Here is a 25,349-nt window from a genome sequence, read left to right as displayed (position 1 = left end):
CGTATCTGCATGTGGGCGGACCCGCCTGGAGACGTATAAAGGAGCGGGGTCTCGGTTCCTAAGACCATCGGAAATATGTGTTTTCCGATGGTCTTAGGCGACCCACCCCTGTGAAAGGGTCGTTCGACCCCCAAAGGGGTCGCGACACACAGGTTGAGAACCGCTGCTCTAGACCATGGTGTAGAACATCACTAACACTAAGGAACTTGGTGCTGCTACCCAGTCAGTATCCCCTACCCAGACTAAGTCATTCTGATTTTTATCACAGATTACTTCCGATGTTTTGGAACTTTATATAAATGAGATGATACGTCAGGTACTCTTTTTATTGTTGTTGTTGTTAATCTTCACTCAAGGATGTATATTTTTTTCCATTGATATTTAGAGACTGGAAGGAAGGGAGGGAGAGAGAGAGAGATCGACTGGTTGCCTCCCCCATGACCCCGACCAGGGCCAGGGACAAACCACAGCCAAGGTATGCGGGCCGACACTCTAACTGAGCCAAACCGGCCAGGGCAATTCTATGCATTTTTAAACCCACAAGATATTAATATTATTGTTTTACGCAGTCAATATTAAATTAAATTTGCCCACTTATCTACTCTTTCCATTGTTCTTCATTCTTTTTTGCATTGTTATTCTTTTATTGAGGATCCCCTTTCTCCCGTCTGAAGAGTGCCCTTCAGCATTTCTTATTTTAATCCTCACCCGAAGACATTTTTACATTTATCTTTAGATAGAGCGGGAAGGAGAGAGGGAGGAAGAGAGAGAGAGAGAGAGACATAGACTGGCTGCCACCCACACGACCCCAAAAGGGGCTGGGGACAAACTGCAACCAAGGTACGTGCCCTTAGCGGGAACCGAACCTGGAACTCTCTGGTCCGTGGGCTGATGCTCTAACTGCTGAGCCAAACCGGCCAGGGCCTTCAGCATTTCTTTTAATGCAGTTCAGTTTGGCATGAATTATCTCATTTTGTGTTAAAACGACCATTTATTTTGCTTTCATTTTTTGAAGGCTATTTTCTTTGGGTGTAGAATTCTAGCTCTGCAGTTATTTACTTTAAGAACTTTAAAGGTGCCAGTCTTTTGTCTTCTGTCTTGTATTTCCACTGAATAAGTCAGCTGATTGTTGTTGTGAAGGTAAAGTTTTCTTATCCTTTGTTTCATTTAAGATTTTCTTTGTTTTTGTCTTTTTTCAGCAGTTCTGTTATGTTTGATTTTATTTAATTTATCTAGCTTGGATTCATAATGATTCTTGAATTTGTGGCTTCATGTCTTTCAATTTGGGGAAATTTTCTGTCAGTATCTCTTCAAATATTGCTTCTTAACCATTGTCTCCCTTCTGCCTGTCTAGAATTTTAATTACAATAATTGTGTTACATTTTTTAAAAAGTGGTGTCCTACATAACACTTACATTTTGAATTTTAAATCCTTTTACCTCTTTGTGCCTCAATCTGAATATTTAGACTGACCTATCTTCTAGTTAATTCTCTCTTCTGCTGTGAGTAATCTGTCATTTAACCTATCCATTGAAGTCATGATACAATGATTATATTTCATAGATTTCAGTGCTTGGGCAAAATTGTCCAATTTTTATCAGTTTTTTTTTTTTTTCTTTTTTTTTTTTAAAGCATGTTAATGACAGCTTTTGGGGTAAACTTTAAATTATTTATAATTTCAAATTTATAGAATTCTTGTGGGAATAATAGACTGCATTACTGTATATCTTCTACCTAGATTCACCAGTTGTTTACATTTTTCTTCATTTGTTTTATCATCCTCCCCTTCATGCACATACCCTCTTACCACATACATGATTTCTTTCTGAAGCGCTTGATAGGATGTTGCAGATGTCATGCCTCTTTTTTCCTAAATACTTTGGTTTTGTTTTTACTAAAAACAAGGAATTTTTTTTTTTTTTTATCCTCACCCGAGGACATTTTTTTTGTAGGGAGTGGGAGGGAGAGAGAGGAAGAGAGAGAGAAAAAGAGAAACATGGACATGAAAGGGACACATTGAGTGGCTGCCACTCGCACAACCCAACCAGGGGACAAACTGCAACCAAGGTACATGCCCTTAGCGGGAACCAAACCCAGGTCTCTCTGGACCACAGGCCAACACTCTAAACGTTGAGCCAAACTGGCCAGGGCAGGAATTTCTTTTATGTAATCACAGGACAACTATCAAAATTAGGAATTTTAATATTGATAAAATACTACTATCTTATCTAAATTCTAAATTCAAATTTTATTCATAATTGTATAGAATTCCCTTACAGCTACATTTTTTCCCAGTCCAGTATGTAATAATCTAGGATCATACATTACATTTAGTTGTCATGCCTATTCAGTCTCCTTTAATCAAACAGTTCTTTTGCCTTTGTCTTTCATGAGCTTGATTTTTTCCAAGAATGCTGAACAATTACTTTGTCGAATGTGCTACAATTCTGATTTGTCTGATGTTTCATTATGATTAGATTCAAATAATGCATTGTTGGTAGGAATCACACAGAAGTGATTTTATGTCCTTCTCAGTCCATCATATCAGGAGACACATATTCATTTGATTCATTATTGGTGACACTAACTTTGAGAACTTAGGTCAGTAGATGTCTGCCAGTGTGAGCTACCACAAAGTTACTAGTATTATTCATTTGTAATGAATAAATTATTTGTGGGGAAATACTTTGAGACAACGTAACGTTCCTTATCAAACTTGTACCTAGTATATTTTAGCATCCATTGATGATCCTTTACTGAATCAATCATTTCTATGATGTTTGCAAAATGATTGTTTTTTAAATCTGTCATCCTTTCTATGTTTACTACTTGGCATACTTACTGTAAGGAATAACTTTTCCTTTACTCCCATTTGTTAATTTAGTAAACTTGGCGGTTCTTGTTCAATTCAATAAGTTATAATCCAATGAGCTCATTTTTTATTTTGAGGTTCAAATGTTCCAGATTTGGCCATTGGGAGCCCACTCAAGGGATCCCATGAACTTTCGCCATGCCCATCATTCTTCGACTATTTCGTAACCTTCCAGCATGACATGTTCCAGGGTCATCTTTCACTTTACCTGCTCCAGTGTTGCAATCAGTCATTTCTTCAAGGAGCCCTGGTTCCATTTTGTGTGGAATGGTATTTAGAAAATAAGATCTGGACACTACATGCACTTATCTTGCTACTGGAGCGCCGCTGGCTCAAAGGGGCAAAGAGAAACAGGGTTCTCTCTGTCACTGTCCCCAATTTAGGAATCCATACTGGACTCCCCAGTCTTAGCTAACATTAGAAGATTCATTTTGATCTTTCTGTTTTCTATATTTACAAGTCCTTTCTGCAAGTGAGCAATCTGGCTAGCATTATTGTCAGTGTATTTACTGATTTGCCCAGGCTTAGATTCACAGAGGGCAGTTTTGAATTGCTAACCCAACCGCTGTAGAAAACATACCTACTAACCAGTGTTTAATATTTGTTAGAAGATTTTTGTCTTTGAGGGTATATAGTCAAAACCCTGTATTCAAAAGTAGTTCTTTTTTCCCCTTTTGTGTAATTATGTTATTCATTTGAAATATAGTTAGGCTTATTTCATTCTGTTTATATTCCATTTCAGGGTTTTCCCCTTCATCTTTGTTAATTTATCATCATCATCATCATCATCATCATCATCATCACTATCGTCTTGGGTGAGTATATAAAACATTAAGCCTCCAAAACCCATAATTACACAAAAAGCTATATTCAGAGAAGTGGTACTTCCTCTACTCCACCCTATCTCCTTGTTAATGTACCCTCATTAGTTTCTGGTTCAACTTTTCTGAATGGCTTTTTGTAAGTATAAATGCCTTTATATTATCTTATTTCCTCTTCTTTCTTACACAGAAGTAGCATACTATATATAGTCTTTTGCACTTTGCTTTTTTTGGTTGACAATAGAGATATCCCAGAAATCACTCCATATCACATATTCTTTAGTTTTTATTTACAGCTGCGTAGTATACCATTGTGTGACTATATCATAGTTTATTCAACCAATCTCCTATGTAAGTTCCCCCCACAATATTTTTCAATTACAAACAGTGATGTACCTTGTTCATATGTATTTTTATACTTGTGAAGGTGTATCATCAAGGTAATTTTAGATGTTGGCAAAAGGTAAACTCACTTGTGGTTTTGTTAGATACTGTCAAATTCTCCCCCCACAAGATGGGACATTCCCACTAGCAATGTAGGGGAGTGTCTTTTTCCTCATGGTTTTGTCCAGAGACTGTGCTGTCAAGCTTTGTAATTTTTACCAAATCTAATCATTGGGGAATGGTATCTCAGCATAGCTATAATTTGCATTTTTATTATTAGGACTGAAGTTGTCCATCTTTTCATTTGTGTAAAGGTCATTTTAAAACCTGTTTATGAATTGTATGTGACTTTTGTTTATTTTTATTGTTTTTCTTAATCTTCCCTCTCCAAATTTTAGAGTTCTTTATGGGGTGGATAGTCACCCTTTATCTTTGATGTCTGTTAATCATAGTTATTTTAAAATTAGTGTGAGTCTGTGGGACTCTTTTATTACCTTTAAAGAGAATCTTCTGGGTTTGGGTCATTTGTCCTTCTTTCCTAACGGGCCTGGTAGTTCTTGAGTGAATGTCATACTTCGCGTGTACTAGTTGTGGAGACTCTGGGCGGTGGCGTTTCCCTGCAGAGATGATTTAGGTTTTTACTGGCTACCAGATGAAGTTTGGGTAGATACCCTTGACCAAGGCTGGTCAATTTAGGGTTTGCCCTCACTCTAAGGAAGTGGAGTGTTTGGGGTAGAAACCAAAAGCCTGGGGCCTTTACCTTCCTCCTTGGCAGGCCTCAGCACCCCGGATTCTGAGCCTGTGGCAGCTGCTTTCTGCTGGTTTCTCTGTGTTATCGGAGCACGTGCAGTTTAGGAGTCAGCAGATGCCTTGAGGGGGATGTGCACACCAACGCTCACTTCGCTGCAGATCGTCTTCTCCACGATGCTGGCCTTTCCATTTTTGTTAGCTGTCCCAACACAGCAAGACCACTGCAAGCTCTAGGTTGCTGTTATCTCTTCAGCCTTTATTCCCCACACAGGGAGTTGGCAGATAACCCTGATGAGAAACAGCAGTAGCAAGTGCAAGGCTCGCTTTAGTGTGTTACCCTGTCCCCAGGGTTGCAGCCTATAAAGTCCTGCCGCCTTGATTATTCCTCATACTTTCAGAGGGCTCTTCTTTTACATTTTATCTAGCTTTTATAGTTGTCCTCAAACAGAAGGGTTATTCTGATACTAGTTATTCCATCATAGCTGGTAGCAGTGGTCATCTTTGCACTTAGCACATTTCATTAAATTTGTATGGAAATGAGAAAACACAGTCAAATTGACACAGCATTCTAAAACTGACAAGGAAATTGGCCACTACTGGGGAGGGTATAAATTGGTACCACCAATCTGGAGGGCATTAATTTATATCAAAATCCCTAATAATTTACTTGCCCTTTGACCCAGCAATTCTGTTTCTAGCTATTTATTATAAGAAAATAATCACGGGTGTGTGTGAGGGTTTATTTACAAAAATTTCAGTCTCAGTCAACAAAATTGGAATCAAAATCCTAAATATGCAATGACAGGATTTTATAAATTACAATGGGATATAATGGAATTCAGAATTGCAAATGATATAGGAGAGTATTTAAACATATTAATAATCTGTTGTTAAGCACAAAAGATTATAAAACAACATGTATTGCATGGTCCAGTTTAAGAATATTTTTAAAGATACATAAATATAAGACCAAAATAATGCACAAGGGAGTGTTAACGGCTAGTATTGCTGGGTTGTTGTTTCTTTTTTCCCTTTGTTTATGCATATTTTAAAATTCCATAGGGCATTAATTTTATTCTAAAAGAAAAGTAATATGCTTAAACAACAACAACAGTCGTGTCTGGCTGGTGTGGTGTGGCTCCATTGGTTGAGCATCATGCCGCGCACCAAGAGGTTGAGGCTCGATTCCCCATTGGGGCACATGCCCAGCTTGCAGGCTTGATCCCCTGTAGGGGGCGTGCAGGAGTCAGCAACAAAAAATACCAAAAAAACAAAAAACAGTTGATTGGGCCATTGATGATGTTTTCTGGCAAACATTTTATTTTTGTTTTGACCTCTTGTGTTCTATCTTTATGTGCTTAGTAGTGTTACAGATTTTGTCAGAATCAATACTCTCTTTGAAAATACTTTGTGGAACAGAAGACTCCATAGAAATGCTTTAAATTCCCACTAGTCGAATTCAAACAAAGGCTTCACTGGTTTCTATCAGTGTGTGCTAAAGCCTTTTTAGTAAGAAGTCCTTTAAAAAGTAAATAGGTTTAGCCCTGGCCAGGTAGCTCAGTTCGTTACAGTGTTGTCCCGATACACCAAGGTTGTGGGTTCGATCCCTGGTCAGGACACATACAAGAATCAACCAATGAATCCATAAACAAGTGGAATAACAAATCTCTCTCTCTCTCAAATCAATTTTAAAAAAGGTAAATAGGTTTGTGACAAGGACCCGGATTATCAGGGAAGATTTATTTCTTATAAAAAAATATATAATTTCCTTTTGAAGCCAATGGCCAAAATTTAATGCAATTGCTTTGGTAAAACTAAATCAAGATTCCTGAAGACCATTTTTGTCCTATGTTGCTCTTTCATTTGTAGGTGCCCTTCAAGGCAGCAGTCACCAGCTATGATCTCTTGGGTTTCGAGGATGCTTCCTAGGAATGTTCGTTCCTTGGCTACATCATCAGAGAACCCGCGAGCTGAGGACTGTCATCGTCACCATGAGGCCTATGGATACTTCTTGCCAATCCAGACAAGGTGGCAGGACAATGACCAGTATGGCCACGTGAACAATGCTGTGTACTACAGCTACTTCGACACTATCATCAACCACTACCTGATCAGGTAGGCGTGGGTTCTGCAGCCCCACACCCTCACGTCAACCCTCTGGCATGCCCTCGGCTGGGGGTTCACGCAGCGCATTCTTGGAGGAGATTCCCACATTTTCCTCTGTGGGACACCTCTTTTGTTGAGCCACTGAAAGTCAGATTATTCCAGAGGAAAATAGAAGGGGGACGTGTGGGTGGGCAAAGTGTCGCCCTGCTGCTCCTGCAGTCTCAGGTGTTACTGTATCTTGGTCCTTCGAACTAAACTGTCAGCAAATGTGCAGGCTCTGAATCTCAGGTAAGTACCCACACAACAAACCATGTAATATTCAGACCCTGGGCAACTTGAGCGGACATAAGATCAGCCCTCAAGACCATTTTGTGAGAAACGCAGCTGTATTTGACTAATATAATTCTATGTGTGAAAGGTTGTGTTGTACAGACACATCTGTGTAAATCCTAGCTTTGTCTTGCGTGAGCTATGCGATTTTGATCAAATTATATAGCCATCTTGAGTCTTCAATAAAGACAACTCACATTTAGTAAGAGCTTTCTCTGTGTCTAGCACTGTGAAGCATTTTACACAGCTTTTCTTATTTAATCCCAAGGCAACTCGATGAGAGAGCCGCAGATCGTCAGTGCCCCGCCTGTATGTACCCTGTGGGGCACGTTGGCCTGACTGTCATCTTTAGCACCAACATTTATTTGCCTAAGAACTATCTTGGGCCACCAGAGCTCCTTTTGCAGCCAGGCCAGAAGTGCAAGGACTTAATGCCTCCTAGAAGCAACCTGACTGGTGGGAGTTGGTATATAAATACCCCAGCTTCCTCGCCTCTTGAATATCTGATTACTTTACACAGATTCCCACGCTTCCCTTGTGGGATTAAGCTCTAGTTCCCAGATTGGTACCTTTTTTAAAAACAAAAAAATTGAGATAAAATTTACGTAACACAAAATGTACTACTTTAACTATTTTGAAGTATACAAAGTCAGTGGCTTTTAGTATATTCACAATATTGTGCAACCATCACTGCTATCTAATTCTAGAACATTCCTGTCACCCCCCAAAAAAGGAAACCCCATACTTCTTAGCAGTCATTCTCAATTTCCCTTTCCTCTCATCCCATGGAAACCATGAATCTACTTACTGTCTGTATAGATTGGCCAATTCTTGACACTTCATGTACATGTAATCATACAATATGTGGTTTTCTGTGTCTGGCTTTTTTCACTTAGTATAGTGTTTTCGAGATTGATCTATATTGTTTCATGTGTTGATACTTTGTTCCTTTATATGGCTGGATGATAGTCTATTATATGGATATACCAACTTTGTTTATTCGTCAGTTGATGGATATTTGGGTTGTTTCCTCTGTTTTGGCTATCATGAATAGTGCTGCCATGAATATTTGTGTACAAGTTTTTGTATGAACATGTTTTCAGTTCTTTTGGACATATACCTAGAATTGAACTGCTGGGTCATATGGTAACTCTGTATGTAACTGGCTGAGGAACATCAAACTGTTTACCACAGAGGCTGTGCTGTTTATATTCCCACCAGCAATGTATAGTGTATGAGGGTGTTTTTCCAAAGCCTCACCAACATTTGTTATTACCTTTTGATTACAGCCATCCTGGAGTGTGTGAAGTGGTATCTCATTTTGGTTTTGATGACGACTAATGATGTGTCAAACATCTTTCTATGAGTTTGGTGGCCTTTAATATATCATGTTTGGAAAAATATTTAATCAGATTATTTCCCCATTGTTTTTCATTTAGGTTATTTGTATTTTTGGGGGGCTGGGTTGTAAGAGTTCTTTATATATTCTGGGTACTAGATCCTTATACATATGATTTACAAATATTTTCTGCCATTCTGTGCCTTTTTTTTTTTTTTTCACAAAAGTTAACTAAAAATTTTTTTACTCAGTTTTTTTTTAGAGAGAGAGAAAGGGAGAGGGAGAGAGAGAGAAACATTGATCACTGTCTCCTGCATGTCTCCTACCTGGGACTGAGCCTGCAACCTGGGTGTGTGCCCTGACAGAGAATCAGACTACAACCTTTCAGTGCATGGGACGATGCTCCAACCAACTGAGCCACACTGGCCAGAACTAAAGTTTTTAATTTTGATGACAGAAGGGCAACTTTATTATTTTTTTAATCCCAAGGATATTTTTCCATTTATCTCAGATAGATTGGGGGACAGAGAAAGGGGGAGAGAGAAAGAGAGAGAGAGAGGGAAACATCGACATGAGAGGGACACATCGACTGATTGCCTCCCATGTGTCCCAGACCAGAGCCGGGGACAAACTGCAACTGAGGTATGTGCCCCTGGCTGGAATCGAACCCGAGACCCATTGGTCAGTGGGCTGACTCTCTACCATTGAGTTTGAATCTCCACCAAACCGGCCAGGGCCAGTGGGGCAACTTTTTAAGTAGGAAATGCTTCTTTATTGGCTACTTTCCTTTGTTGTCCCTAACTCACTTCTACAGGAGTGCAAAATCTATGAAAAATACTTTAGAGTTCTCCATCATGTAGCAGAATTGCTGTGTCAGGAACATAAACTTTTTTCAAAAGGATATGTATAGAACAACTTTCACTTTGAGCGTGGCTGTTTCTTCCTTGGGTGATATGCGTTCCTGAATCTCCACACTAATTTTAATTTGTGTGCACCTGTTGCTAATTCCTCTAGAAGTAGCTTGCAGTTGCTTACCTATGAATAACAAGCTGTCTTTTTCATCACTCATTTTAGCTTTTAGGAGAAAGAGTGTTTTATACCTTGACATCCACAGGAAGAAGTAAACACAGTACTTGAGGCGCCTTGTAATTTCACATCGTTTGTCCCATAGGGAAACTTAACAGTGAATTTTCCAGCTTGCTCCAGGGCTACCCATTCTTTTTTAGGAAGGAGTCTTGTAACATCTTTGGATTGACTCTTAAGAATCATTTCAGTGTGGTTGGGACCTAGTGGTAGATCTTAGTCTGTTCAGGCTGCTATAACAGAATATCATAGACTGGGTTGCTTAAACAACAGAAGCTTATTTCTCGTAGTTCTGCAGTCTGGGAAGTCTGGATTGGAGTAGCAGCAGGGTTCAGTTGTGGTGCGGGCCCTCTTCCCTGTTTGCAGACAACCGCCTTCTTGCTATATCCTCACAGAGCCGAGAGAACAGGCTCTAGTTTCTTTTTCTTATAAGGATGTTAATCCCTTCATGGGGGACTTCAGCCTCATGACCTCATCCAAACCTAATTAATTCCCAAAGGTACCACCTCCTAATACCATCCCATTAGGAATTAGGGTTTCAACATATGCATTTTGAGGGAACATAGACAAGTAGCTCATAACATGATTTTTGTGGCTTTTGAACATCTCCCACTCGTGAATGGGGCTTCAGGAAAGATGACGTGCAAAAAACGATGGTTGAGGCTTTTATCCAGTGGAAATTGTGGGGGTAGTGATGGGGGTCAGCAGCATGAATTCCTACCGGAATAGAGTGTCCTGTTTCAGATACTGTGCATTGACTCCAACATTGTGAAAATACCCTGGCAGTAGTGGCCAGGGACTTCCTAGTCAGGACAGAAAGGTGGCTTTACCTTTATACTTTTGCTAAAACACCTAAGGATAGTTTAATAGGTTGCTCCCTGACTGTCAGAAGCCAAGCCAAGCACCATGTAAAGAAAGGTGTGAGGATCTCGCGGGCACTGTGAGAATCTCGCGGGCACTGAGAGAAGGGCAGCTGCCCACGCCCACGCCCACGCCCACGCCCACGCCCACGCCCACGCCCACGCCCACGCCCACGCCGTGCAGCCCAGCCAGGCCTGCACACGCTTCTTCCACCTGGCTTTCTGCGGGTGGGCAGCGCTGTGCGTGCACCCAGAACCTGTGGGCTGATCAATGAGGAGGGTCCTCGTCCAGAACATTCCTCCTTTGGGGAGGTTTTCTCCAGGACAGGGAACCGGGGAGTTGAGGAGGGCATGGTGGGGAAGGAGAGAGAGCTTACAGAAGAGACCGCAGGCTGCCCAAAGTTCCCACCACTTTGCCATGCGGAAGGGGTTAAGTCATTCTTGAACAGTTTATCACTCATCGATTGCAATTAAATATGTTTATATTAAATTATGTTCTGTAATTAATGTAAAATCCTTTAGCCTATGCTGTTATTAGAACCAGATGCTGAAGCACCAACAATATTTCAACATGACTGTGCTGCCGCGCCAGCTGTCTAGCTGTAATTGCTTTAATCTCAGCTTGTTATCTAATTATCACCTTTGTAAAGGGAAAAGTACTCTCTGATGCTTACTGATTATTTCAGATGATGATGAAGAGCAGGGAACAGCTGTCAGAGATCCTGGGCCCTGCTTATCACAATGAAGGAACTTATCCTGAGGCCTGTTCAGGCCCAAACTGCTGAAAAGAGATGTCCCAGGCGGGGAAAGGGACAGTAAGGGGAGGTGGTTGGTGTGGTAGTTAAGGGTGCGGCCCCTGTGAATAAACTGTCAGGTGACACCTACCTCTTACAGTGATGGCTGGGGACAGGTTACTTGGTGCAGGTAAGACTCAGCAGCCACATCTGTGACAGGAAGACAGCGATAAAAGCAGCATCTATCTCAGAGGGTTGTGACGACTGAATGAAATCGTGTGTGAAGCCGTACTTGACGAAATATTCACAGTGAGTAAGAGTTAACTATTCTTGTCCCTTAAAAAAAAAAAAAAAATCAGTGTTGGTTTTCTACATTCCCATGATCAGTTCATTTTCCAAATTACATTTAAGGTCTGTCTTTTGGGGCTTGAAATTTACCTTTGCATTGCTTCTTCAAAAATGGTTTACCAAACCAATGATTTATAATCAGGGAAATCTTGAAGCTCTTAAGGGGGAGAAACTGTTTTGGGGATATTTTTCAGTACTTTATGCATGTATTTGCACATCAGCAGCTTATGTGGTACCTGCAGTTTATTCCACAATAACCATTAAAGCCAGTTCCCTTAGGCTGTTTATCAGACGTTGAATATCCTCCTCTGCTTCACCTCTCAGGGGCTGCACCCCATCAGAGGGGACCTGACACCAGTCTCCCTGCCATGAAAATAGCGTGTCTATCTCCGCCATTAGCCTGTGAGCCCTCAAGGGCAGGACAGTACTGTAGTCATTTACATATTCTGAGTGTATTGCCTGGTCTGGCATATATTTTGTCCTCAGTGACTCCTCCTTGAAAGAACTAAACCGGGTGACTCATTCCCGGGCCGTGCTGGATCACCCAGGGTCGAAGAAGCACCGCCTCCTAGGGCCGTGTAGCAGGTCGCAGTCCCCAGGATGTTTGGCCGTGTCCTCATACCAGGGAACGAAGAGCAGGCTGTTGGGGAGACATATCAGAGCACCCAGGGGTGTTTGCCTGCCGTAGTGATGGATCATCTCTGTCTGGTTTAGCAGCAACAGGAGCAGGAGGCTGGAGCTGGCACACCCTGGGCCATGCCTCCTGTGGAGGGCGAAGTGGGGGGTCTTCACTGTCAGGGGTGCCCAGGTATAACAAGGGCTGCTTATGAGAGAGGCTCCCACCATTCCTCACAGGAGCACACCTGTCTCAAACGCCCTGTGAACTCCCTTCAGTAGAAGGTACAACACACTGGACTCCACAGTCACTCTTGGAAATAACCTAAAATGACCAAGCAACAGTGACTTTGTAGAAATCTCTGCCTGTGGCCTCATCTCCATCAATTCCCTTGTAGTTTCCTTCTCTCCTGCAATAAACCTCTGTGGCTTCTGGTAAGCAGCATGCCGATTCTCAGCTCTGCATTTGGTTCAGCGGTTGCCTTTACCTGGGAGGCCCTTGTCTTCAACAGCTGGACTCTTCCCAACTTTTCCTGACCTTCCCAACCACCGCCTCTCAAATAGAATACATGCCCATTCTCGGTATTCCCACAGGATCCTGGACTTTCTGTATCAGAGGTCCACACACTTTTTCAGTGAACAGCCAGGTACTACATGTTTGAGGCTTGATGGGCCGTGGGTTCCTGTAACCGCTCAGCCCTGCTGTTGTAACGGAAGAGCAGCCATAGAAAACACATACATGAATCCGTGGCTGTGTTCCAGCAAACCCTATTGTAGCTCCCAGCTTATTCCACTTACCCCACTTTCTCTGTGCTCTTGTTATTTTTTGTAACCTGAATCACTCTTCTGGCTACTTATTCATAGGTTGTTAATGCGTCGTTACTGAATCTTTCCTCTTGTAATGACATATCACCTTAATCTGAACTCCTCAAGCTGGGGACTGAAGTGTCTGAGCCTTGATTTCCCCCAAAGCAGAGCTGGGACAAGGTCTGGCTTATAGGTTGGTTCTTTTAGAAATTGAAGCCAAGGAGCAAGACTGGGGACCAGGAGGCGTGAACTAGGAGAAGGAAAACCAACCCAAGTTGACTGAGCTGATCCACAGTGGGCCATAGCAGCTGAATTCCAGTGGGGACCCCGAGGAGCCGTGAAGAATGGCCTCCGAGTTCTCTGACCACAGGGCAGAGACGGGGCACTTCACTGGCTCCAGCCCTCACTGGTCAAGGTTTGCCCCATGGGGTGTGAGCCTCCTCTATTCTGAGTCTGTGCATGTGTCATACGACCAAGTGTATTCTTGCAACTTTCCACGAGGTCAGGGTGGAAAGAGCCTCTCCCCGCTGCCCAGGCAAGGTCAGGTCAGGTCAGGGCTGAGCTGGGCTGGCTGCTGCAGCAGGGGCTGGAAGGCTCAGGGGGCCTCGGAGGATGTGAGGCAGCCTAGCGGAGGGGCCCAGCAGGTTGAACGTTCGTTTGCTGCTGCCGTGCCTGTAGTAGGTTGCATATGCTGAGAAGCATTGGTTAAGAGGGCGGCCGTTGGTGCTAGACTGCCCAGGTTTTAATCCCCCCCGGTTCTGCTCCTTACTAACGTGTCATCTCAGGCAAACTACTTAGCTCTTCTGATCTCCACTCCCTCATCTCTGCAGGGGCGATAATCGTCCTTACCTCAGCCTTTTGTGAGGTACAAAGCACATGAAAAGGGCCCATGTCATGTGCTCAGCAGATGTTAGTTATTAATAGGCACTTAATAGATACTAAAGAATTTTTTAACAGTGGCCTTTTGTAAGTTAATGCTTCTCTCTTTGCTTATTTTTTTAAAAAAGAAAATACACTCTTTCCAAAGTGAACTTGAAGTACCTCACCAAATAAGATGAATTTAAATAAATCTTTCTCACTAGAAATGGAAGAATAAGAAAAAAAGAAAGTAAGAAGGAAAAGTCACAACACCAACCTAATACTGCAACCGAGCATGACAGTAATCGCTGCGCTGCCTGGCCCCCAGGAAAACAAAGGGAACGGGATGGGCTGTGTAAGTCACACTCTCTGATGAAAGAAAACATTATTTTTACCCCCCAGAGAATCAGACTTTTCTCTTTAATTAAATTCTTAAAGGAATTTACCAAGGAGGCTTGAACAACAAAATCAGAAGAATGTAAGGAGCCTGGAAAGAGGGGGTTTATCTGATTTGGACTTGACTGTGCTTAGCAGATGTGGACGCTCAGTGACTGAACAGATCATAGAAAGTGTTTTCAGTAGCAGATTTTCCTTCAGAAGAGTCAGCATCCTGTGTCTGACAATTGGTATGAAAGCGAAACTCTAATGGTAAGGTTTGAAGCCAGAGTGGAGGTCAGAGGTGTGTGGGTCAGCCTCTGGGGGGATGTTGGTTGGGTAGCAGGCTCAGAACGCTGGCCCCGACCCCGTCCCCCAACCAACCTCTGCTGCTTCCTCTTTCCAGGAGGCTCTTCCTGTTCCCCTCTCTCGGGTTAAATGAGCAGACTCTGTAGCTTCCCCAAGGGGACAGTGAGAATGGGCTTCCTGTGGCCTCAGCCAGCAGGAGGTTGTCCCTGCTGGGTGGCCTTGGGTTATCCCAGTGAGGAGGGCCTCCCACGGGCCTTGGTCCCCAGTTTTGCTGGGTAGCATCTGAGACCTCAGACAGGGTCATACTCCTTCTTTAGGACGCTGGCATCTCGGGGCTTCCGTTAACATTATGGTGACTCCATCAGTCTGAAGACCTCAGTTAAAATATTATGATCTGTCTCCTTGAGCCCAAGGAAATCTCATTATAAATAAAGTAATCTCATTTGCGGGTGTGTTCTCCAACCCACGGGCTCAGAAATGTTTGGATGCAGCATGCCTGGGAAGTCGGGCTGTCAGATTAATACATTGTGTGAAAATTGGGGCCAGAGGTCACCAGTCTCCTGGTACACAAATCTCCCTCTGAGAATCTCATTTCATTCAGGCTATCAGTTAGATTAGAAATGCCCTAATTATCCCACTGAAATTAAATTACTTTATGTTAGGGCGATATAATGAACAACCATAAAGAGGATATATACAACCAATCATCTTATTAGTCACAGCAAGACCAGACCATACACTAAACGGACCTTGCTGATTATTGTCAGCTAGTCCCTGTCACAGGGAAAAAGGGCAAGGGAAAGAGGAAACAGGAGAGGTTAGGGTTGGCTGGCCTCTGGCCAGCTGTGGGTCCCTGCTGTGTTTGTCTGCTGAGGTGCTAAGAGTTTCTCCCCCAAGGTGCCACCTCCGTCATTAGGAGCGACAGAACTATGAAGGATCCACTGTGCTCTTGACCTTGTTCAAAGATAAAGCAAGCATACACCAGGATCTGAGATTTGGTACCTCCCTTACTGCACCTGCTGCCTTCAAGCCTGCTGGCTGTCCTCACGGGAGCCCACCTAGACCTGCCTTTTTGTCTCTTTGCCTTCCCTTGCCTCCCAACCAAAGCTCATCTGTCTTACCTTCCATTTGTGTAAAGCTCTGATTTCTAATTGAAAAATCGAATCCATGCTATATGGTCAAAGGATGCTGATGGGCTCATGCACAACCCCTTCTGGGAGCATAAATATGAATTTCAACGGAAACAAAGGGATGGTGGGCACATGGAGCCCCTCTGGCATATTGGGCAGAAGAAAAGTGTCCACTAGAAATGGAAGAATAAGAAAAATAGAGAGTAAGAAGGAAAAGTCACAACACCAACCTAATACTGCAACTGAGCATGACAGTAATCGCTGAGCTTCCTGGCCCCCCAAAAAGTAAAGGAAATGAAATGAGTTGTATGATTCATACTCTCGGACACTCTTTGGGTGGACTCTGTTTGTGCAACATGGTTACAAGAGAATTGTTATAAGGAGAAAAAAATATTGGTAACAGTTTAAAAATTAACACCATGATCTTAGGTAGATCTTTTGATTAAATGACAAGCAAATGTAAAATGATTTAACAAAATGGGCATGTTATGGACTGCATGTTTGTATCCCCCAAATGTATGTTAAAACCCTAACTCCCAATGGGAATGCATTAGGAGGTAATTAGGTTTAGATGAGGTCATGAGGATGGAGCCCCGTGATGGGATTAGCATCTGTAGAGGAAGAGAAGGAGACTAGAACTCACCCTGTCAGTGAGGACACAGCAAGAGGGTGGCTCTCTATAAGCCAGCCAGGAAGTGGGTTCTCAGCAGAACAAAATCTGCTGGCAGCTTGATCTTGGACCTCCCAGCTGCCAGCAGCGTGAAGAATAAATACCTGTTGTTTAAATCAACCAGGCTCCGGTATTCTGTTGTAGCAGCCCGAATTAAAACAGAACACAATGTACGTTAACACTTACGTAAGTGACCACATAGGGTGAGCCCTACTTTCACAGACGGTGAACCTGTGTTCAGAGAGTTTGGTCCTTTGGGTAACCAGCTCTTCTCCTCATCTCCAATCACAAGCACCGAGGTACTGAGCGGAGGTTAAGTTTTAAAATTATCATCATTTTTTTAAAAAAATATTTTTTTCTTTATTGATTTTTAGAGAGAGAGGAAGGGAGACAGAGAGAGGGATAGAAACATTGATGAGAGAGAACATCGATTGGCCGCCTCCTGCATGCCCCCCTCTGGGGATTGGGCCCACAACCTGGGCATGTGCCCTGACCGGGAATCGAACCGTCAACCTCTTTGTGCACGGATTGATGCTCAGCCACTGAGCCACCCCAGCCGGGCTAAATTATTGTCATTTTTAAGAACACACACTTGAACTTCTCTCTTAGGCAGAGAATATGTAGATAGTGATAGTTGGAAAGAGATCACCAGGCGTGTGCTGATGACTCCATTTACTGGAGTCAGTACCTTATTACTCTCAGTGGTGGTGCTGGTGTTGATGGGTAGTTTCCCAGGAAGGTGCAGGGAGGTGCTGCCTGGCTTACCAATTCACTGCCCAGGTGACGACATCACACCCTGAAAGTTGTGCTACTGGCTAATGCTGCGGTGGAGAGCATTTGGGGGTGGGAGACCGCGCCCTGGGTTCCTGACATGGCTGTGCCATTGCCCCTGTGACTGTGGGTGAGTCAGGTCAATGCCAGGGCAGGCAAGGCTCTGAGACCTCCTTTCTGTGGTGGGTTTTGACAAGCTGCTCATGCCCCCCGTCCACCCATACAGCCGCTGTGCTACAACCAGAAAGACATTCTCTAATGGCACAATACCATCCTCCTACCACCATTCCCACTCACAACTTTCCAGCTCGTGCATTTCACACAAAGACAAAACTCCTTTGCATGTCCGGCAAGACCCTTCAGGGTCTGGCCCTTTTTCAGGCTCCTGGCCCTCTCAGGGTACACCGTTCTCACGCCCCCGCCCCACAGGGCTCCACCTGTGCGCTCTGCCTGGAGGGTTCCCCTCCCCCTTCCCAGGTTAACTCTTCTTTATCTTTCAGGTCTCAGCTGAAAGGTCCCTTCCCGAGGGACGTCTTCTGAGGCCCTGACTAGGCCTCAGTCCCCTCTCCTGAGCTGTCCGTACCACCCACAGTATAGCGTTGTCAGAACTGCAGTTTTTTATTTGTTGGAATAATTAGTTGAAATGTAATTCAGTCTCCATCATCTGATCATAACCACCAAGAGAGCCGTGACTTTTCTCACTGTTGTGTCCCAGGGCCTGGCACATAGTAGGTGCTAAGATTTTTCTTATAGGAATGAATGAACAGATCGGCTGTCTGGAAATAAGTCAGTCAGGCTTGGCACTGAAATGCCACCTATGCGAGTCACTGTAGAACTGCTGGCAATTTGGAGACGTGCTTCCTGTGTTCTGGAAGGGTGCCCTCAAGATGGCTAAGGTGGTCAATGGAAACAGCGTGACAGTCAGTATTTCATTGTCAGCGTGACTTCATTTCTACCGGAAATCTTAATAGAGCCCGGAAACCCCATAGTTTTCCAAAGCCTTTTATTTAAAATGTTTGTACCTGGACAATCCACGTGCAGCTGGCAGCCCCTAGGAGGCTGACTGTAGTAGAAGGCATGGATGGCAGGTAAACTCCTGGTTTGGGGAAGGAGGAAACTACTGATCACCTAGCAGTGCCTCCAGTGCTCTGAGCTCATGACTTCCCTTCCCAGGTTAAGGGACGGAGTCAGCAGCGGTCATGAGTGTCGAGAGGTGGAAGTCAGAGGAAGGTTCGGCAGCCCCTGGAGAGCTTCACCCTCTTATGATTCACTGCACGAGGCCACCTCTCAGCTCTGAACAGAGTGAGGTATGAAGTCATTTCCAAAGCAGTGCCTATGAAATTCCATTACACGGTGCTTTCAATTTAAGGGGAAGGACCTTTGCGGAAACTAATTTGCAGTTGCTTTAATCACGGAGCTCAGAGAAGGCACAATTTCCCCATCGCTGCAACTAAAAAGGCTCACTGGGTTTGCAGATTGCCCCAGCCCCCTCAACTCCCGGATTCCTTCTGTGGTTGTTGCACGTCCCCTAATTTTTGCAATTTTTGAGACAAAAAGGAAGTAATTATATTCAGTCGTCCTGGTGAATGTGAATGTGTTGGAATCAGAACCCATTTGAAAACACTCGGAGTTAAAGCAAATGGGATGCACTGTAGGAAAGGGATGATCCTGGGGTTTCTTCTTCCTTGCCAGCCCCTCCTGCCCCCCCCTCCCCCGGGGACTGTCTTTTGGGTTCCCTTGCTCTCTTAGTCACTGACACCACTGGGGTTGCTCTGGACCTGGAGAAGGAAAGCCAGGAATCACAGAAAGTGAAAATCATTTGATTAGGAGTCAGTAAACCTAGGTCTAGTCTCAGTTCTCTTGTTTACCAAGTTTAGTCCGTTAGGAAATTCACACTTGTGAAGATCAGATGGGCTGTAGGGGGAGGATGGAGGGAGGTCTGCCCAAAGGTAAGGGGTTGTAAGAGAGTTGGTGATATCTGCTTATCCAAGGTGATTATTGAAGAGTCAAAAGACTTCCTTGCTGACCCAAATCTTCCCTAGGTGAGTTTCACAGCTTCTTGAAATTTTGGAGGGTTGAAGCTTTGCAGGTCCTAGCATCTCATATGAAAATAGAAAGATTCCAGAAAGAAATAAACACTAAGTAACCCATTTACAGTCATCGACATTTATCAGAGACTTATTTGTCAGGTAACCTTTGGCTTCTTGGGGGAAAAGAATAAAGAGTCTGAGATGTGGGGACAGGTGGATTTTATAAGCTGGTTTTGTGGAGTGTTGTGGGTAACTAGGGGTGGTTTGAATATCTTTATAATATAGTGTTCTGACATTGTGCTCAACACAGACTTGGGTAAAACAAGGTACAAGGGTGAAGGATAACACATCAGGTACTGGACTAAGTGTTTCATTTGCTTAGTGACTGTCAGTCATTCTTTTTGGCTGTCAGCAACTGAACATGCTTCACATGACTGCAGGAAACCCATGTCCCACAACACATACATTATAGATGCTGCAAATCCAGATACTTGTTTTCCCCGCATCCTTTGCAGCTAGGATACTGGTGCACGATGCAGACCTTGCCAGTGCACCTGCCCCCTAGCTGTGACTCAGCAGCTGCTGTGTTGAGGTAGGGACTGCACAGAATCTGACCTGGCAAGGGTGGTAGACCTATGGTAGTTACATCCCGCTTGAGATAGCCGCCACTACAGTCACCCCATGATAGTCAACGTGCAGAGTGTGTCTGGGGATAGTGGTCCTGATAGAGGTTTCTTCAGGGGACTTGCTCTGTGATGTGGTTTCAGGTGTTATTCCTGGCAACATAGACTTCAAACCTGTCTTCACAGACATTTGTGGGCTCTCCAGAGTCCTTTAAATAAATCCCCTTTCTTCCTCAAGTGGACAGACTTCATTTCTGTGGGTTGCAGTGAAAAATCCTGATGATCACAAATACTTAAGTTCTCCCAACAACCCTGTGAGGTAATGCTGCTTGGTTACATTTTAGGGTAATGTAATTGAAGTGCAGGGGTGGGGGGCGGGCAAGGCTGAGTAGCAGGGTAGATATTTCAAAGTAAGGCCATTGGACTCCAGTATCTGGGCTGTTTCTCCAGGACAAGGTGAGTGTGAGGGATGCTGAGGAAGACCTCGCAGTGTTCCCACTGAGAGCACTGGGGCCTGGCCCAGCTGAACTGCTGCTGGAGAAAGGAGTACTGGTCAACCAAGCCCCAGTGCCACCCCTACTGATTTATGCAGGGTACTCTGTAAACTACAGAGGGGCCATGGAAATACATGCTTCCATCAGAGCCATAACTACAATGATGACGATGACGATGGCGTCTGGCTAGGGGGAGAAAAGGCCCCCGTTGTTCCATGGCTCATTCCGCAGGTACAGAGAAACAGCCAGTATTTTCTCATTCTCCTCTGGCCATCTTTCGCAGGAAAATTGCCTCTTTAGCTTGGCTCTCAGAAACAATCTTCTTGTTTTTGAAGATTTTGGATGTGGTTGTAGTAACTGCTGTAGGATTCCTTCCTCCTCAACTCACCCCTCAAATCCCCTCAAAACTCTGAAGTTAAACACACACTCAGTAAGCTTTATGACTGTGTGATGAAATATACCAACACGGTGTATAAGGAGGTAAATAGATGGGCGCCAGACTGCACGGCGGCAGTGAGGACTCTGCTCATTGGTAGGGTGGGAATATTCCCTTCTACTTGCTCACATGCTTCTGAAGTAAACCATCTTTACTTGAATGTCTTCAATAAGCCGATTCAGGGGGCGCATTCATCTTGGAGTGTGTCGTTAAAATAATAGTCACAGGGAACATACTTGCTTCCCCCCTCACTTTCCATTGGAAATGGAACCCATAGGGCTCCATTAGCCCATAGGATTTATTTTGAAAGAAAGGTCCACTCAGTGGCTAAGGTAAAAGCCTGGTTGGCATCAGCCACACGTGCGTGCCCAGCCCTCAGCTGAGTGTTTGGGCTGATGGAAGCTTCCTGCCTACTGGCCAGTCAGGCGGTGTGGGCTCTTGGTCAGGCTCCCTCCCCTGCGCCTGTGACCAGGTCCCTGAATTGTTTACAAATGTAAAGTGAAGGGTAGGAGGTACAAGAATGAAATAGTTTAAGGGGCCACCTTTAGAAGAACATTTCCTGCGGCAAAGAATGTGTAAGAACAAGAAACAATACACGGCTGTTGTTTCCTGCTTCTGTAGCCCCTTTTCTTTTCTTTCTTCTTTTTTTTTATCCTCACCCGAGGATACTTTTCCATTTTTTGTTCAGATAGAATGGGAGGGAGAGAGAGAGAGAGAGAGAGAGAGAGAGAGAGAGAGAGAGAAAACATCGATGTGAAAGGGACACATTGAGTGGCTGCCACCCGCATGACCAACCAGGGCCGGGGACAAACTGCAACCGAGGTACATGCCCTTAGCGGGAACCGAACCCAGGTCTCTCTGGACCGCAGGCTGACGCTCTAACCGCTGAGCCAAACCAGCCCGGGCCGTAGCCCCTTTTCTCAGCCCTGCTGTTCCTTGCGAGGGAAACATGATGGATGGAAGGTGGTCAATGTTGCTGCATTTCTGATGCTTTGTGAGTTTTACAACTGTGAGGAAGGAGTCCGATAAGAATGAGAAACCTGGGAAACGGGAAGATTCTTGTTCTTGTCATGGGTCATGGGTCCAAGTGCAAGTTCCGGAGCAGTCTGCCTGGGTTGGGATCATGGCATACGGGGCGAAGGTTTTAGCCTCCCCTGCCTCAGTTTCCTGATCTGAAAATGGGGGTAATAAATGTACTAACCATAGGGGACTCTTATGCCAGGCATTCGAGTAATGCCTGGTGCATGCATAGTGCTGAAAAAGTGTCAGCTGCTGCTATTATTATTAACAGCATCGCTGTTGTGCTCTGCCCTGTCCCCTCCCAGCCACACATCATGCCTCTCTCCTCTCACTGTTTTTGGAGGTTCCCTATTAAAACTCCCATTCCTCTGTGAGAGGGGCCCCTTTTCCAGCGATTCCTCGCTGTGCTCTCAGGAGGATCTCAGCCTCTGAGTGGGGAGCAGGCTACAACAGAAGTTCCTGGACTTTGAGAAGGGATGCAGCTGGTCAGAGAATGAGTGGCTGATGCCGCCACCTGACCTAGGCCAGTTTGCCCCAAGGATTAGAATTTAGGACCCTGTCTTTCCTCCAGGTGCCTCCATCCAGGTGGGGGCAGGAATTCATTACTCTAGCGTTCCTGAGAATTTCTAGTGTGCCTTTGCTGTTGCTTCTCTTGGCATTTGATCGGTGTGTTCCATTTGTAAAAGATCTTTCACTGTGTGATGGCGTCACTCAAGCCTCACGAAGACCCAGTGAGGTGAGAAGGCAGACATTGTCATTCTCTTTGAGGTAATTGAGACCCAAAGAGATTGAAGAGTGACCAGGGTCACACAGGTCGTTAACTGCAGAACCTAAACCAGAATTCAAGTCTCTCTCACTCTGCCACTTGGGTTTATGTCCCTCGCACACAGCAATCCAGGTGGAGGGTCTGAGGCTGCCAGGGGAGCTCAGCAGTGTCGAGGGGAGAGCTAGAGCCAGACCATGCAGGTCTTTGTCGGCCTAGGGAAGGGCTTTGGATTTTATTCTAAGTGGGATTGAAGATATCGGAAGGGGTGTAGAAGGCAGTGGGTGGACATCATGAAGGGAATGGGAAGAGGGCTCCGGGGACCCGTGCCTTCCTAGGGCCTAGAAGGCTGAGAGTCTGGTGAAGTGGACAGGGGCAGGAAGCCCCTCCACCTTTGTCCCTGAGCACAAGAGAGCTGTGGGCCCCCACCTGCACGCTCCCAGGTGTGTGGACCTGTTAGTGGGGAAAGACAGGAGAGACTTGGACTTCACTCTGTGTCCTGAAGTTCTTGTTTTTTTGCCCAAGTTGCTTTATATTTTATGTTAGGTCATATACACACACACACATGACTGACTGCACATGCATGCACAGCTGCACACACATGCACACTCATGCGCGCACACACACATACACACACACGCACTAACTGGGGCACAGGCTTCGGAGTCAGGTGGACTTGGGTTTAAACCCCAGTGACTGCATCCACTGCTAGGTGTCTTTGAGAAGTGAATCAACCTGTGGCAGCCGCCATGTCCTCCTCTGTAAGACAGTGCCGTGAACAGAATACCCTTCGCAGAGTTGTCATGAAGATAAAGTAGAGAGAGGATGGAAAGCACAGCTCCTGGCATGCAGTCCGTGCTCAGTGTATGACAGCCACCATTATTACCAAGCTTAACAAGTAACAGCTACCATCAGCACCACCACCATTTTACCTTTCTCCAAGAAATTCCTTTTCTCTATTAAAACAAACCACCTAAACCTCTCAGAAGGTACACTTGCATTTCAAAAATTCTGTTTGGAGCCAGCTTTTCTTTTCCTCTCCAGGTCTGACCAGGCAGCCTGGAGCCCGGAGAGGAAGTTATTGGGGATGCTTTTCAATGGGAAGCCACCTGTCCACTCTTTTGTGTTCTCAGAGAAATCTGTTGTCCCGGGAAGACTTTTCTTTAGATGGCAATTTGGCTGCTAAAATGAAGCCAGGCTTCTTTGTGTCTCAGCGCGCCTGGGCCCAGGGCTCGGCGTGGGCGCGGAACAGCTTGCCCTTAGCAGGTGATGGTGGAGCATCCCGCTGGTGGCCCCTCTCCGCCACGCAGAGCCACGTGAAGCGTGCCGTCTGTTTGTGAGCCCTTCCACACGTGTGTGCGTGTGTGTGTGCTGTTCCTGGCAGGCTCTCCCAAGGAGCTGATCTTAATCTGGTTTCCCACTTTAAGAGCCCCGTAGTTATGTGTCACCGATACAGACAAAACCACTCCCTCCCTGGACCACCTTTCAAGTGTTAGGACACTCCAGTTCTCCGAGAAGGGTGTGAGCCTTGTTTTCTTCTCTGTAAAATGAATGCCTGGCACATAAGGGCTCAATACACAGTAAGTCATCGATAAGACCTGGGTTCTAGTTTTGGCTGTGCCGTTGACCGTCTGAGTAGCATTGCCTAAGTCATTTCACCTTGATCTTCCAACGGCTGGAAGGTGTGGGGTGCTCAGAAGTCCCTTCGCACTCTGAGTTTTTATGATTTTACCAGCAGCTCCTAGACTGTGGGTCTGGGTTCCTTTGGCCTTTGCCCATCCCCCTGAATTACGTCTCTCTCCCTCTCCAGTGGATCGTTCCTGCCAGTGTAGACACATGGTCCACTATCCCCCATCCTTAAAGTATTCTTCAAGTCCAGTCTCATGAGTCTGTCTTTAGAGTTGGAATTATGGGGGGAGCGGGGTTCTATTTCGGTTGGAGAGCCGAGGGGCCTGATGAGCCCGTGGCAGTTGGTGGCCATTTTGCTTTCGTAACGGAAAGCTCACCTGCGAATGATACCAACGCAGAGGAAAATGAGCAAAGCCAAGAGGTCAGGAGCGCTGTTTCCTGCCGGCATCCTGAGTACCAGGTACAGCCTTGCCCGGAGCTGTCTGCCTTTAGACAACTGAGTCACACAGATTGTTCTCTCCTGCCTTGTTTGCTTGTTGAAGCCACTTTGGGTGTTTTGTCACTGTCAGAAAAACTCAGACTGTTCCTTCCAGCTGGCTAAATGGAGCAGCCTGGAACTATAACAGTAGGGATTTAGGTCAGCTTCAAGGAAGAACTTCCAGATAACAGTGTAAGACTCCAGCCTAATGTGGAGATCCAAATGCATTCAAGCAATGTCTGTTGAGGGCTGGCTAGAGACTAAACCAAATTAATCCCCATGAGATTGACCCTGTTAAGGTAACAATTAATGTCCCCATTTTATTTTATTGATTTTCACCTGAGGATATGTTTCTATTGATTTTTAGAGTGGAAGGGAGGAAAAGAGAGAGAGAGACATGGATGTGAAACAGACACATCAATTGGCTGCCTCCTGCATGACCCCAACCAGGGTTGGGTATTGAACTTGCAACCCAGGTATGTGCCCTTGACCGGAAGTGAACCCGTGACCCTTCAGTCCACTGGCTGACACTCTAACCACTAAGCCAAACTGGCCAGGGCTGATGTCTCCATTTTAAAGGGCAAGACAGACTCGGAGAAGGTAGTGAAGGGCCAGAGTGAGGAAGTGAGGAGCCAGACCGCACACACATTCTGCTGCTGTATCGTGCAGCTTATCTGCATGACAGGGCTGAAGCACCCAGCCTACGCCCAGTGT

General features: G+C 44.9%; 1 protein-coding gene across 1 annotated transcript in view; it reads left to right on the top strand.

Annotated features, from left to right (window-relative positions):
* The window catches only part of LOC118628067, a 143,925-nt gene that overhangs the window by 41,739 nt on the left and 76,837 nt on the right, over positions 1-25,349 (top strand). The window contains exons 2-3 of the mRNA XM_036258770.1: positions 3,615-3,687; positions 6,697-6,942. Of these exons, the coding sequence (XP_036114663.1) occupies positions 6,725-6,942 (218 nt within the window). The 5' untranslated portion in view covers positions 3,615-3,687; positions 6,697-6,724. The remainder of the gene's footprint in view (positions 1-3,614; positions 3,688-6,696; positions 6,943-25,349) is intronic.

The sequence above is a fragment of the Molossus molossus genome, unplaced genomic scaffold, assembly GCF_014108415.1.
Source record: "Molossus molossus isolate mMolMol1 unplaced genomic scaffold, mMolMol1.p scaffold_m16_p_13, whole genome shotgun sequence".
In the NCBI taxonomy this organism is placed as follows: Eukaryota; Metazoa; Chordata; class Mammalia; order Chiroptera; family Molossidae; genus Molossus; species Molossus molossus.
This window is presented reverse-complemented; position numbering and strand designations above follow the sequence as displayed.